The 15,426-nt window shown below is 40.2% G+C and overlaps 1 protein-coding gene across 6 annotated transcripts; it reads left to right on the top strand.

Annotated features, from left to right (window-relative positions):
- Window positions 1-2,623: 2,623 nt before the first annotated feature.
- ccnl1a (cyclin L1a) lies at window positions 2,624-11,206 on the top strand (the record flags this gene model as incomplete). 6 transcript variants are annotated; one of them, XM_083886165.1, is made up of 10 exons in its annotated part: window positions 2,624-2,923; window positions 3,153-3,227; window positions 3,761-3,870; window positions 5,665-5,785; window positions 5,874-5,938; window positions 8,253-8,352; window positions 8,461-8,565; window positions 8,904-9,154; window positions 9,283-9,381; window positions 9,528-11,206. In XM_083886165.1, the coding sequence occupies exons 1-10, from the start codon at window positions 2,684-2,686 to the stop codon at window positions 9,979-9,981; spliced, it is 1,620 nt and encodes a 539-aa protein (XP_083742291.1). In that variant the 5' UTR covers window positions 2,624-2,683. The 6 variants fall into 6 exon arrangements, with proteins under 6 accessions (XP_083742291.1, XP_083742292.1, XP_083742294.1 ...); XM_083886166.1 differs by lacking the exon at window positions 9,528-11,206 and having other exon boundaries at window positions 9,283-9,385; XM_083886168.1 differs by lacking the exons at window positions 2,624-2,923; window positions 3,153-3,227; window positions 3,761-3,870 and adding an exon at window positions 4,311-4,452.
- Between the last annotated feature and the right edge of the window lie 4,220 nt (window positions 11,207-15,426).

Consider the following 15,426-nt stretch of genomic DNA (forward strand, 5'->3'; position numbering starts at 1 on the left):
GCTAACACTGGAGTGATATTGTCTCTCTTTCCAGTTCCTGTCAGAACTCGTGCTGCAGCATTTTGAATTAACTGTGGGGTTTTAAAAGACTTATTGGAACATCCTGATGGTAACGAGTTGCAGTAATCCAATCGAGATGTAACAAAAGCATGAACAATTTTTTTTCAGCGTCCTTTCAGGACAAACTGTTTCTAATTTTCATAATGTTCTGCAGGTGGAAGACGGCTGTTCTGGAAATGAGTTTTATGTGAGTCAAATGACATCCTGGTCAAAAATAACTCCATGGTTCTTTACAGTGGAGCTGGAAGCCATGGTAATGTCATCTAAAGTGTAAATGTGGTCAGGGAGTTTTTCTCTAAGCTTCAGACACACAAAAGCACTCGTGCAAGTAGAGTTAACCTTAGCAAAGAACCAACTGTGGTAAGATTTTACTGTGAATGGGGCCTGGGGCAATAAATTGCTTTTGGTCTCCCTCTGACTTCCCCATTTCCTCCCCGTGTGAGCGAGTTATCCGCATGTGTACCCTGTTGTCCACATGAACACTGCACACAGCAAAATAAACGTGACAACTTCACTTTATTTTCCTGCAGAATTGGAACTTTACACTTTGCTTCCTGTGTCAGGTGGTTAAAATGTAAATGTTAGATTTTTAGCACCAGCATAGTAAACAGTCTAGGAGTTTTTAAGAAAGCCTTCATTACTGGGGCTCTTTGAGATTGCTGGTATAAGGTCTTAAAATTGGAGTTTGGTCTCCCATAGTCTGAAATGGTATTGATTTTTTCACGTCTGTTTTTTGATCCAAATGTAGGACAATATTCCCATCTGGCACAATAAACATGGCGTGAAGTGAAAGTTGACATTTAACTATCAAATGCTTGTAACAGAAATATCTAATCAGCTAATCACACGACAGTGACTCAATATGTAATAAAGCATACTGACATGGTCAAGACGATCTGCTGAAGGTCAAACTGAGCACAGTGACTTCGAAGGTTGTATTTTTGTTGATGCCAGACAGGCTGGTTTGAGTATTTGAGAAATTGCTGGGATTTTCATGGACAACCATTTCAAAGGTTTACAGAAAAGGGTCTGAAAAAGAGTCAATACGCAGTGAGCTGCAGTTCTATTGATGGAAATAATACCTTATTGGCAGCAGAGGTCAGAGGAGAATGGCCAGACAGGTTTGCAATGATATACAGTAAGGCGGCCCACAGTAATTCACAACAACAACTCATGACCAACATCATTCAACACACACACACGCACGCACGCACTAATTTGTGGAAACGGTTCAATCGACTATTGTATTGTAACAGCATCATCGGGTCATTGGTGTGTCTGTTGAACCAGGGGATCCACTCTGCTGGGTCTCTGGCTCCCTCTTCTGTCTGTATGTAGTTACTGCAAGGCCTCCGGCCATAAAACAAATAGAAACTCAAAGGGGAGTTAGTTAGTAAACATACTATTGTGTGCTAAGTGGTCACGTGGAGCCGCACCTTCATACCGCAATAGAAATTGTATTTAAAATAAAAGTCAAATTTAAGTTTATAATTGTCACTAAACTGTGTCGGTCTGCCTTTGTTACTTTGATCGATGGATTACTGAACGTTTGAACATTACAATCACTATATATCACTCAGCTCGGTGCACTGTGCGTGAAAAGAGCGTGCAAACCATGATTGCTTAATTATAATCTGTTACGTTGCGGCTGAGAAACTTCTTTCTTACTTGTATGTGCTGTTTAATTGGCGGATGGATATGTTCCAGAGGTAGTGGTGACAAGTCCGGACTTTCCAGTAAAATACGTCACAGAAAGCGTTGGTGTTGAGTCATTTCCTCGTGCTTTGCTGGGTGTCGGCGGGGACATAATAATTACCACGATAACTACACATTTCAAATTCGGTTGTTATGATATTACCTGATGTACTGGAAAAGGTTTGGGGTTTAAAGTTGTTGTTCTCGGAATCGGGACCAAGCCGAGGCCACGGGGAGGCAGTAATGCAACATTACAGACACCAACTGCCATGAAACACAGCTGAAGAAGTGGAACGCGTTTGACAAGACATTCAGGGACTGTGTCGAGAGAAATACGAAGAGGGGAAAGAGGGAGAACAATAAATGTAATAACACACTTGTATGTGAAATGGTTCAATCATGCAAAATTATCTGGCAACTAGCGTTTTAAAAAACAACAATGGGAGATAAAATGCCAAAGAAGGGAAGGACAGTTTAATATTCTACAATACATTAGAAATATGTAAGTAGTATAAAATAAAATATAAGTAGTAAAGTTATGAATAATTAGCTAATGCAACAATACGAATGCCAACTTGTATGTGCCACGTTACCAACGGTAACAATGGAAGTATGATTCTATATCAGGGAATATAGGTCTTACAGATAATTCATTGTTTACCAGCGGTAATTAATGAAACAAATTCGAGTAAAACTCTCCCTCAACGAGCAACATTCTAATATAGTTTGTGAGTGTGAATAATAATGTATATTTTTAAACGGCGATACCAAACTGTTTGACTATTTACTTCCGCGGATGTGCACATGCATCTCGGTTTCAGTGAGGTAGTGACGTCACACAATTTGTCAGTCACCCTGCCGCTCCACCGTCGTTCTGTCGAGGCAACAGGCTGAGAGCTGCTATCCGAGCTGTATTTTCTTGGTGAATATGGCCGCAGGTCCCCTCTCTGTATCTTCCACCGCATCCACAAACAACGATGGCATCCTTATTGGTGACAAGGTGTACTCAGAGGTGTATCTTACGATCGACAACTCTCTCGTACCCGAGGAAAGTCTTTCGCCGACGCCGTCAATGCTCGACGGCCTAGATTTGAACACGGAGACCGACCTTCGCATACTCGGATGTGAGCTGATCCAGTCGGCGGGTATTCTTCTCCGGTTACCACAGGTAAAATACTGTTTTTGTTTCCGTATCGGAATAAGGTGATATACCGTTTCTTCTTTCGTTTTTTAGTACACATTTGAGTCCACAGCACGCCATGGCCTGGTTGTTAGCGGCTAATAACGTTAGCTGCTAGACGTTGGCGTGGTGGAGTCAAAATGGCGGCGATCTATTGTGCAAGGTTGAGCTATGTTACACAAAGCAGAAGACAAACGGGATGTTTATTTTCCCTCAGGTGGCGATGGCAACTGCTCAGGTGCTCTTCCATCGGTTTTTCTACTCCAAGTCCTTCGTGAAACACAGCTTTGAGGTAAGTTCGTCATCGGTATTGTAAAGGTATGAGGCCGCGTTTTGCAATGTAACGTTAGCCTAGCTTGTCGTCGCGGTTGCGTTTGTGGCAGCCATATTGTCGAGACGTCGCGCGAGAGTTTCCTCACATTTTACGGTCAACAAAGCTAGTATAAATGAACGTGTTGTTTCTGGATCACTAGTGGTGTGTGTTAGTAACGTCCTCCAATTATATGTGGTGATGAAAAATAATGAAACATTACTGTTAATGTTCCTGGAGGTCCATAACACAATATTATTAAAAGTAAATTGTATTTTTAGTTTAAAAATAATGTAAAACAGAATATTCATAACTTAATTAGTCTCTGTACTGTCTTAAATACGACTAAACTAAGTTAAGCGTTGGTTAAAGACTTATGTAGTGAGGTGTTCTCTGTTCATAGTAGTTTTTATTGATTTAAATCACAAAATATCAAATTGGCGGCTGTGTTGCTATATCTCTTTGTATTTTCTAGCTTTTTAAATGTACCCATCAACTTTTTATCATCCAAACAGATTGTTGCTATGGCTTGTATCAATTTGGCCTCCAAGATTGAAGAAGCGCCCCGGCGAATACGAGATGTCATCAATGTTTTCCACCATCTCAGGCAGATGAGAGTCAAAAAGTAAGTGTGGACATTGAATACAGTTCTCATTATGGAAATATTGTATGGTGTTCCTTTCACTGTGGATATCTTGAATTGTGTTTTGTTTAAGTTTTTATCTGATGTTGCTTTCTTCTTCTCTGTGAAAGTGCCCTTCTGTTTATCCATGTACTCTAAACCATTTTAAACTTTTCAGTTTCCACTTCAGTAGTAGTTTCAAACGAGTAATTGTCTACATATGACATCTGAGTTTGACATTACACTCAATATCAACATTCACTGTTTAAATTAATGGAGTGCATTACAAGACAAGGCACAGCTGGATTACTTTCACATGCCTTTGTCTTTTTAGAAATTTGTTCATGCTGGTACTATAGACCTTGGCATTAACTTACATTCTTTTTTCCCCTTGCAACCAACTAACAGCGACCAGCTACATTTACCAAAGCCTGGGTGATGTGGAATGGTACGTAAGATGAAGCAGTCGGCATGACAACCATGATGCAAGGGGGTCACACTCCTCCCCCAGGCACACCCCACCCCCTCCTGTGGGAGACACCCGTGGTCTGAGCCACCGCGGGGCACTGGGATCGGGGATGACAGGTTGGCCGAAAATCCTTGGCCCCCGGGGCGCATTGAGGACTTCTGTGGTTCATTCTTAAGCTTTGGGTATCTGTCCGTCAATCTGCGGGCCATTGGGTAATGTAGTTCTCTTATGACTGATCCTCACCTGCATTTTGTTTGTGCAACATTAGCAAAACCTCATTCACCAAATGTTACCCATGGCTTTCATTGAAATATCACTTTGTTCACTAAAGTTAAAAGTTCAACTAAATAAAGTTGTGAATCTGGATTATGAATTAGGCTAGTGTCAGTGCATGTACTGCAGCTTCAGTAGTTTGGCTTCATATGTTTGTAGTTATAAAATGGATTTAAGATGTCTTCAAATTTAGATATGGACTGCAGTGGTCAATTCCTTAATGTATAGTATATTTCCCCATGCTCATGGTTTATAGCATGACAGCATTTACAGATCCTTACTGGGAATACTGAAACACTGAAGATGATCCTTGTTGTTTCGGGGAATGTAAAGTGCTGAATCACTGTTCAGTCATATAGAAAGTAGTAGAGGGACATTAGCTGGAATTTTATGTGTTCCATGGTCCCTGATGCAGTTGGTTGATGGTTCATTAGGAGGTTAGTCCACATCTCTAAACAGCACTTTAAAAAATCTGTATGTTTCTTTTGCACGTTTTGAATAATGTGCTTTATGTAATCAGCATGATGGTGTAGACCATTACAGATATATCTCAATTGTGAGATTCATGTGTAGTCCTTGGACAAAAAAACGACTTATTTGATGAAGTGGATATACTGCTGCATGAAAGAGTATGTGGTCAGTCGTTTATTGAGTTGAGTATTGTAATCATGTATGTCATCTATTATATAGATTGGCATGTGTTTGCTCATAGTTGAGCGTTTTGATTGATTTTAGAAGTCAGTTTCTAAGGACTGTGCTGCACCTTGAAGTAGATGTTTTCTGTTGATATTTCTGTCAAAGCCGTGTCATTGGGTGGTGGAGGTTGAGGACTGTCTTTAAGATCCCACAAGTCTTATCAGGAACCACAGGAGTCCACAAACCCCTGCAAACTGTCAGGCATGCAAACAATTAAACCTGTTGCTTTAAGTTGGTTGAAAGGGGAAAAAAGCAAAAGAGAACTAGATATCAAGAAGGGCACTTTCTTTCTTTCCCTTATTTTACCCTCATTTTGAAGGGGGGAACCATTATTTTGTTTTGATTCCTTTATAAACTAGGACTCCAAATCCATTGATACTTGATAACAACTACATAAGTACCAAAAACCAAGTGATCAAAGGAGAGCGGCGCATCCTGAAGGAGCTGGGCTTCTGTGTGCATGTCAAGCATCCACATAAGGTGAGCTAAGTTAGACACTGTAAACCATTACTCATCAGAGCAATGTGGGCTCTTTTGGGCTAAATCCACAATTATTTTGTCATTGTAGATTATCGTCATGTACCTCCAAGTCCTGGAATGTGAACGGAACCAGACGCTGGTCCAGACGGCCTGGTAAGTTCTTTTATAGTTCATCACTGACCATTCCTCACAACAGCAACCTGTGTCATGTCTGCAAGAAGTGCAACCAGACCTGGGCTAAAGATGAAGTTGAATGAGTTTCAAAGGTTGAATTGAAGAGCACTTGGTTTATCTGCCTGGAACTCGAGACAGACCTATATGTGGAAACAACATATGTCAGATAAGTGATATTCAAGTGCCCTGCATGTTATTAAGCACAAACTTAAAAACCATTCGACATCCATTTTGCCCAGGTCTGACTGAGACATTCCCTCACTCCATTTTAACCCTTCCACCTCTTGTTTTTTTCTCTGATAGTACAAGTTGTATTATTTACAAACCTGTTACTGTTACCTGTGAATCACTCTCTTGCCTGTCTTTACATGGCTTTGCTGTAAGTCTGATTTGCGGTGCCCAGGGAACTTGGTTTAACTTTGTCCTTTCTCTCTACTCTTTGATTAAAGGGTAGTCCATGCTGGTAAGTCACATAAAGAACCTCTGAACTCTGCCTCCTCCAACCACATGACCTCAAGAAGCTCCCCCTTTTGGCTGACTGCCCCTCTCCAGACAGCCAATCCCAATGCCGAGATTCACTGAAGGGGGCAGGCGGGCCTTTCCCAACAGCCTACATCATCTTGTTTTCTCTTGGGTGTCCAGAAGGATTTGTATTTTTTTGGTCTTGCTACATAGGTTTCATCTGTAATTCTTATTTTGCCAAATAGCTTATATTTAGAAAAAAAAAATATCGTTTAGTTGCATTAAGCAATGAAGTAAACGTTGCCAGATCAGACTAACTTTTCTATGAGTTAACCTGCCTCTCTTTTTTATTATTGTTAACAGTAGTATACTGTGTCCTTTCCTCAACTGACATGGTGTCAAGACATGTGTCTGTCTTACAGGCTGATCCAGTTCTCTGGTTATGCTTCCAAGGATCGGTCTCATCCATGCAGCAGTCAGAATTCAACGGCCTCATGTTTTCTTTAGTAAACTTGGCAAACTAATCTGCTTAATAGCAGGTCTGACGAGCAGGATAGACTGAAAGTATAGCAGGGTTGTTTTGTATTATAATTGCTCATTGTATACACATGCAGTGTATTGCAGGGAAAAGGAGAAGTGTCACCTGTAGAAAGGAAGTTGCACTGCTTTGTGATCACTTTTCATGTCCCTTTTTGCCTTGTTGTAGTTGGGTTTTTATAGTCTGAGGGGGAACAGTTATGAGTTAGTTTATCAGGGATTTTATCATAATCTTTGTCACTTTTTTGTCTTTTTGACTTCTATGTTTTCCAAGGACATAGATGCTCACACTACTCGGTTTGCCCTATTGACATCCTGGCCATTGTATGTCCTCTTACTCTCCCAGTGGCTTATCCCAATTATCATTTGTACTGGTCAACCTACTGACATCTGTTTGTTGCGCACAGACTCAGTAGCGAGGCAAAGTTTGCCATTTCATGTCCTGTAGATAAATCTTACAATGCCACATATTGGAGTTGAGTTATGGGCAAGTAGAATCAGTGATCCTGTGGGGGTCATTTGCAACTCTTTAATGGAAGGAAATCTAGGTGGGGAGTTTTGTTTTTTTGCTTGAACCTCACAGTCACTATGAAGGTCCTTTGTGGTCCATACACTAAATGTGCTGAATAGTTGACCAGTTTTACATCATTTGATTACATCACCATTGAACTGAATCACAAACACTGTCTGTCTTGCTTCCCGCCATGCATTCCGTCCTTCCATGTTACCCGAGGTCTAACAATCTAAAAGTGCCCCCTGCATTTTTGATGGCTGTTCATCTGTATGCTGCATGTCCCCACCTTACAAGGCATATGTCATTGTCTTGATCATCATTAGTCCAAATATAGTAATTCCAGGGTCATTGTGTGGTGAAATGGTCTTGGCAGGTGTTCAGTGTCTTCATGTTTTACCAGTGACATAACGGTGCCATGTCACATGGATGCCCCAGAGAAAAATGGACAAAGTTAAACTTGGTTAAAAATGTTTGTTCCACTGCAGCAATATGAAATCTCAAACATGCAGCTGTTGTCATTATAGTTATCAGGTCTGAAGCTCGCCTCTGCCTTGAAAGCTGAAGTCCACAGATACTATATTGTCAGCATGTCATTGACCTGTTGATGTTAAATATTTGAACATGCAAGAATCAGCCATGAGCACTGAGAAAGATGAGATAAATATCCAAATTTTAGACCATTGTTCTGCAGTAACTTGAAAATGTGTGTGTGGGTGGAAATGTTGTTTTGCGTGGAGAAAATACTATGTTTTGGTTCTTGTGTTCTTTCTGTCTGTATAGGAACTACATGAATGATAGCCTGCGGACGAATGTGTTTGTGAGGTTCCAAGCTGAGACTATTGCCTGTGCCTGCATATACCTCGCTGCCCGAGCGCTCCAGGTGAGAACATTAAACTGATTTTATTTGTCAGAGATGCTCAATGCTTCACAGATATGCCATGTAGAATGTCCCAATGTTGCAATATGTCATCTATCCTTTCTCTCCCAGATACCCCTGCCATCTAGACCTCATTGGTACCTGCTGTTTGGCATCACTGAAGAGGAGATTAAGGATATCTGCATTACCACCTTGAAACTTTACACCAGGAAGAAGGTACTTTCCTCTTTGTTTAGGTTCTCTAAGCCAGATATTCTGAATTTCTTGTGAGCTGAAGTGAACCCCACTCAGGAAAACTATACAAACTTGTGCACAATTTGGTTTATTATTTCTTTGTTGTACTGATGTTCTTCGCAATATATCTTTGTAACAATTGGATTATCTGTTAATTTCCCCCATTAAGTGGTGTTGAGCAGCACAGGTGGGGCTCTCCCGGGACCCTCCTCATGGAATAACTTGACCATAAATTGTTAGAGCAGAAAGATAGAAGATGTTGTGGACTGAAACAAACGAAAATTCTATGTGAAGCAACAATGTGATTTATTTTTCTCCAGCCCAACTATGAACAGCTGGAGAAGGAGATGGAGCGGAGGAAGGTGTTTTTGGCAGAAGCTAAGCTGAAGGCTAAAGGCTTGAATCCTGATGGCACCCCTGCACTGTTGCAGGGAGGTTTCTCTCCTGCTTCCAAGCCCTGCTCTCCAAGTGTGGTCAAGGTAGATGAGAAATCCCCCAATGCACAGACTCTCAAGCCAGTGAAGAAGGAGCCAGACAACCGGACACAGGTCAACAAGAGCCCCCACAATGGGTAAGAAAATTTCAGTTGTTGGTCTTTTTTTGCTGTACTTCTGATAAAATTGATTTTCTGAGTGATTGATAGTAAATTCCTGTCTTTAATGAGTTCAGTTAACTTAACTTTCCTCCATACTTCATAAGGTTAAGGAAAGAGGTGAAGATCGGGAGGAACAGCAGGAGTGGAAGTCGGTCCCGTTCAAGAACACGTTCCCGATCTAGATCTCGATCACCTCGCAGACAGTAAGATCACTTTGTTTATGTTGTTTACTCACCAAAGTCTTGATTGTGTTAATAATAAAACTCAGAGCATCACACTCCCTAACTGAACTAGAAGCGTAATTAAATAAGTTGAATATATTCCTAATGTTATTCATTTGTTTCCACAGTTACAACAGCAGACGCAGTCGCTCTGGGACCTACAGCTCTCGCTCACGTTCCCGCTCCCACAGTCGTAGCCCTTCGCCTAGGAGGCATCCGCCCTCGCCACCTCTCCCTCACCTGAAGTCCAAGACAAGCCACCACAGCAATAGCGACTCCAAGTCCAGTGGACGCCATAGCAACAGCGGAGGTGGAGGATCTGGCCACAAGAGGAAGCGCTCCTCCCGTTCTCGTTCACGGTCCCGCACTCCGGTCAAAGCGGACAGGGAGAGGGAACGAGACCGAGACCGCGGCTCATTTGACCTGGCTACAAAGAAACATAAGCACGAGCGAGGAGGACATCGAGGAGACAGAAGGGAGAGGTCTCACTCCTATGACCGGGACAGGGAGAGAGAACGCAGCCACAAGAGCAAACACCACAGCAGCAGTGGACACTCAGGACACGGTCGTCATCGGCGTTGAGACAAACGCATATATGTATTCCCTCTCAACAGACTAGCTCCAGGACTGATGGATACTGACATGTTTTCATTATACTCAAAACAAAATCAAATCTGTCATGTTCTGAGTGAAAACAGTAAAGCTAATATTTGCAGCCTATCAGATGATGCTGATATGTCATGGGGCTAAGTGACCAACAACTGTCAAAGCTAAACGCTGCATATCTGTCAAAGAGAACATGCCAAGTTTGATTTAATTTTGTGTATTTAACAGCTATCATAATTGGTTGACTGGGTTCCTCGCGTGCATCCCTAAACTGACCATTAAACCATGATTTACAGCCATGATCTTCGTTTACTCAAACTAAATAACAAACAACTGTAGGACCACAAGGTTTTGTCGTGATGGGAAAGTTAAATTAATCTTGACATTGGAGGCAGTAATTATAAACACTGTTGAATTGCTGCTCCATGTACAAACCCTCTGGTGATGGAATATTTGTCTGCGACTCTAGTCTCGACAGCAGTGCGTCTGTTGCTGATAATTGGTGAAGGTTTGCAATAGAGGAATCCAGGTGACAGCAGTAACAACCAGCGTGAATGAGTGCCGTTTATACTTTTACATGTGTTGAGCCTTTATTTTCTTCACCCGGTTTTTGCTCTGGTTAAGGGGTCGGCATTGATGCTGCGAGACGATCAGTCTGGGACCTGTAGGTTTTTTTTTCTTCCCATCGTACCCTCCTCCACACATCTCTACCATCCCTCTAGCTTACCCTTATGTCTTTGGTTTTTACATGTAATGGTATTGTCTTGGGGAGGGGGGTAGTAAAAGGAAACTTATTTACAGTGTAAAGATGGCTTGATATCCACTGACTAAATGTGAACGCTTTGATTTATAAAAGTGAATTTCACAGTGGAAAGAGTGAATGGGGAAAAAATGTAAAATAAAAGTGGAAAGCATTCAGGAAAGATCCAATATGTTTGCACATTACGTGTCTGGCAGGCAATTTGTGTTAGGTTTGCTTTTGTTTTCCTTTATGGACAGATGCATGTTGCTCAAGCTGTGTTGTACAGTTTCAAAAAAAGCAAACAGGTTATGTTTTTTTTTTTCTTAGTTTATTTTTTTACAGCAGGGGTGCAGACTTAATTTCAGAACATTTTAGGGTTGTCAATTTGTTACACTGGTTTTTAGTCTGCACGTGTTCATGTCCAATTTTTATTCGATAATAAATGAGTTATGCCACTGACCTGTGTTTAATGTTTATTATTAAAATAAGTGACATCTACAGTTAAGTCATTCACCTCTAAATCCTGGAACACACTTGTAATGTTTAACTTGAATGAATGTTTTTTTTACTGTTCTATTAAATAATGTTCAATTTTGACGCACATCCAGAGTTTGAGGGCTAGTTGGTGCAATTGCTCGTGCTCTGAGCGGGTTCTCTGTAGGCACTCTGACTGCCTCCCACAGTCCAAATTGAGAAGTAAGTGGTTGTTAATCCTACGATGGACCGGTTATCTGTCCAGGGTGTATCCTATCTTTCCCCTGTGACCCTAATATAGAGCATAGATGGATAGAGAATGGACGGATTAATAGACTTTGGGATGTGGAGTTCCATATTGCTGGGAGTTATTTTTTGTATGTTTGAGCAGCAAGAGGGTGCTGTTGGTTTGATAATTAGAAGTGGATTACATGTAACCGTTTCCCACACTTCACAATTATCTGACATGTCAAATTGTCTCTAAGTTTTAAATAAGAGCAACCTTTAAAATCACCTTGAAAAGAAAAGAGTAAATTAGTCAGAAACGTAATGTAATGCATACATTTGCTCTTTTTGCATATTGTTTTTTTTAATGAAATTGTGCAACAACAAGGTGGTGTAACAGTCTGCCAAAGTATTGGGTAAAAAACGGTCTCCTAAGAAGCACAGGTTGCACTCAAATGTGTCCACGGTTCAGCCTGGCCGCTGTCCCAACGGATCTATTAATCTATTGCTCGTGAAAGGTCAAATTCCCGACTGAGACAGGCCTAAGAATCGTGTTTGAAATCCCACCTGACATAATCAGCACGGCGAAAACCCAGCTCCGAAAATAAGCGCCCTCTCACCAGCAGCTCATGAAATGTTAGGCATAAGGTATAAATATGTTAACCTGGCTGATTCTCCCCCTGCTGTAAAGAAGAATGGTCGGGGCCGGAAAAGATTGATGTCCTGTTCCTGGTGGTTAATAACCCCCAGCGTAGTTTATACAGCTGCAAGTCATTGTGTTAAACTGAAACTCATACTGCTGCATGACATCGTGTGATACTGATACTGAAACGGAAAATACAGTAAAGAGTTTAAAGTTTGTACTGTAGACATTCACGTGTAGTAACATAGATACAATCAAAAACATGGTCACATCACTTTATTACAGCCAACAATCTGTTTTTTTAGCTGTTCATCCACTGCCTGTCTAAATGAGCACCTGTAATAAGATTATTGCCATTTTTAATGATGATTACTTTCTTCACCCTGCTATTGTCCAGTGGACAAAACACGTGCATAAATACACGATGTCTGCTCCAGTGTCTGCTCCACAATTACAAACACTGGCTTGGATTTATGCCCAGCAATGTTTACACTCCATGGGAGGAGGAGGAGGGTAACATTTGCACATGTGCATCAGGGATTGGACAAAAAAAAAGGGACTGTTTATAGTGTGAACACGTGCATGAATATGTGAACAGATGCAAAGAAACAATAGTATACAGTCATTTCTTCAGGTGTACAAAAGTTCAATTGTCAGTTATGTTTAAAAAAAAGAAATTGCATTCCGAAAGTCTGACAACTCTTTTTTTCATCTGTATTGAACTATTGAATCATAATAATTCAGTAAAGTACAACGGCAGTAAGAAGTTTCGTAATAGTTCACAGTGACTGAGGTGGTCTTGTGCGTGTTGTATGTGTTTAACGTGCTTTAAATCTTTAAATGGGAACATCAAGTCCTCAACAAACCAGCGTCAGTTTCAGCCAATTGTGAAACAGATTTCTGCTCTCTATAAGCTAGTGTATATTGAATCAGTTTCCTGTTGACCTTTACGTCACAGGAAAAACAAAGAGATGGATTGTGGTGTGGTTCTGTTTGTATGTTAATTGTGATACAAATTATATGGAGCATGGCTCTTGGTGTTTGCTATGTTGCTATGTAAGACGTGAGTAATCAGACTATGGATCAAATTATCCAGGTATGTTTACATGACATAAAGATTAAATCGACTCAAATCTGACTTTAACATGCATGTAAACGCACTGTCAGAGCTGGTTAAGCTTGAACTTTTCTGTGTGTTTTTGCATCAAGGTTTCAAAACAAAAACATCTCAGCTTGTGAGCAAACCAAAGGCAGTCGTGGTGTGGGAGCAGCTGCAGTTATTCAGGAGTGAACAGGTAAGCCAGTGATAAAGTGCGCCGAGGGTAGCTACTGCTTTGGGATTTGGAAAAGTGTTTCATGTTTTATTAGTTTGTTTTGAAAAATTGAAATTTGTCTCAAGCTTTTGAAAGTGTTTCACATTTTGTAATAATTGTTTGCACATGCAGGCCACCGTACTATGGCCCCGGTGCATCATCGAGCCGTATTTTTAGACACCCTATCCCTGAACAGAACACTGAAGAGAAACCGATTTCTATCTTCACGCCATAGTTCTTCACTCTTGGTTTTTTCCCTACATTTTTAGTCACAATTGTATATATATATACATATATTTAGTGTGTGGAAGAGAATCTGCATTTACTTTACATGCCCTTTAATGATCTTACTTGCCTTGAAAGAGACACGGGAGAGATTCATTGATTTCTTTATTGTACATTTAGAAAAAAGAAAAAGTGTCAGTGTTGGACATGCAAAAAGGTGCAATGGGTCAAATACAGTGCAATTAATAAATTTAAATGTCAACGCTTGAAAAGTCACAGCAATAGTTTGTATGCAGAATCAATTTATATTTATAATCAAGGGAGGAAGAAAGAGACGACAGATCTGTAATTCACTGTTTGAGGAAATCCTCTCACGTGACTGAAGTTCAAGAAAAAATCTACAAAATCAACACAAAAAAGGAGAACTTTCCAGTTCTTTTATTCTATATGCACGCTTTTTTCATCGACATTCAGGAACTTAAATACTTAAGATGATCACATTACACACAGTCAACGGTTTATGTGCTGATATCTGCTTTTTCTTTAAAAAAAAAGAAAAAAAAAGAAAAGAAAAGAAAGAAATTGTAACTACAGTGTATATAAATAATGTAATTGTGCTTTAATGTGCTGACAGTAACAGCTCACTAATCTCCTTTCTGATAGATAGATAGATAGATAGATAGATAGATAGATAGATAGATAGATAGATAGATAGATAGATAGATAGATAGATAGATAGATAGATAGATAGATAGATAGATGCATTCAGAGGCAGTGGAACAGACAAACAGTTTTCACATTGATAGTTTGAGACAACTTTGATTTTCACAGACATTCACATAATTTACACAATCAAACATCACTTGAAGGCAAATCACAATAATAATATTGTGTGTAGGATTGTGTCTGACATTAACCTTTGTCCTACTACATCACACCAGAGATGTCCTAACTTCAGAAGTTTGAGACACGGAAACAATTCACGGATTTGTACTTTAGCGAGAATGTAGCACAAAGAAGAAAATGGAAAATATTACAATTAAAATACTCTGTCTAAATGACCAATTAATGTCATAATAAATAATATTGATGTCAATGTAGTTAATGACTTGGCCTTAATTGAGTAGCCCAAATACTCTTCTGTCGAAAAGCAAAGTAAGTATTATAAATGTTTATTTATTCATTTGTAAGGCAATGCAATACCTTCAAAGCCCACCAGTGGGCCACAGCTCACATTTTGGGAATCATTGCATTCAATCAGAGCCCTAAAATAGTGAGAAAGGCAGTACAGCCAGGGCTGAGGAACAATAAGACCAAATATGGTCGTGTGCCAGCTTTGGCATAACAAATTCGAACTTTCATGGATTTTTTTAATGTAAAAAAATATATGTAATCTAAAGCAAAATCGCAAACAGATCACCTGTGGGCAGACCCACACCTCAGATGTGGATCCAGATAAAGATCAAAATCAGACATCATGCAGAGGAATTGATTTGCTACGGCTGAGTTTAACTGGGTCAAGAAACGCTTGTCATCTGCATCATGGTAAGGGAGCAACATAAGGGAGTTACAGTATTTCACCTCAGTATGAAGTTGATGTTTGGGGGGTGGAAAAATGAAAAATGAACAGATGGGAGTAAGTACAAAGAAGAGGAAATCTGAGTAAGAACTCTAGCTCTAAGTTTTACATGTGAGATGTTTTCTTTTACATCATCCAAAGACCAAAAACCTCTGAAACAGTTCTGTTTTTAAATGAGAGGTCACGTTCAGTACCTGGCTTTAAAACTAAACCTTTGTCA

The sequence above is a fragment of the Microchirus variegatus genome (genome assembly GCF_963457635.1).
Source record: "Microchirus variegatus genome assembly, chromosome: 3".
Lineage (NCBI taxonomy): Eukaryota > Metazoa > Chordata > Actinopteri > Pleuronectiformes > Soleidae > Microchirus > Microchirus variegatus.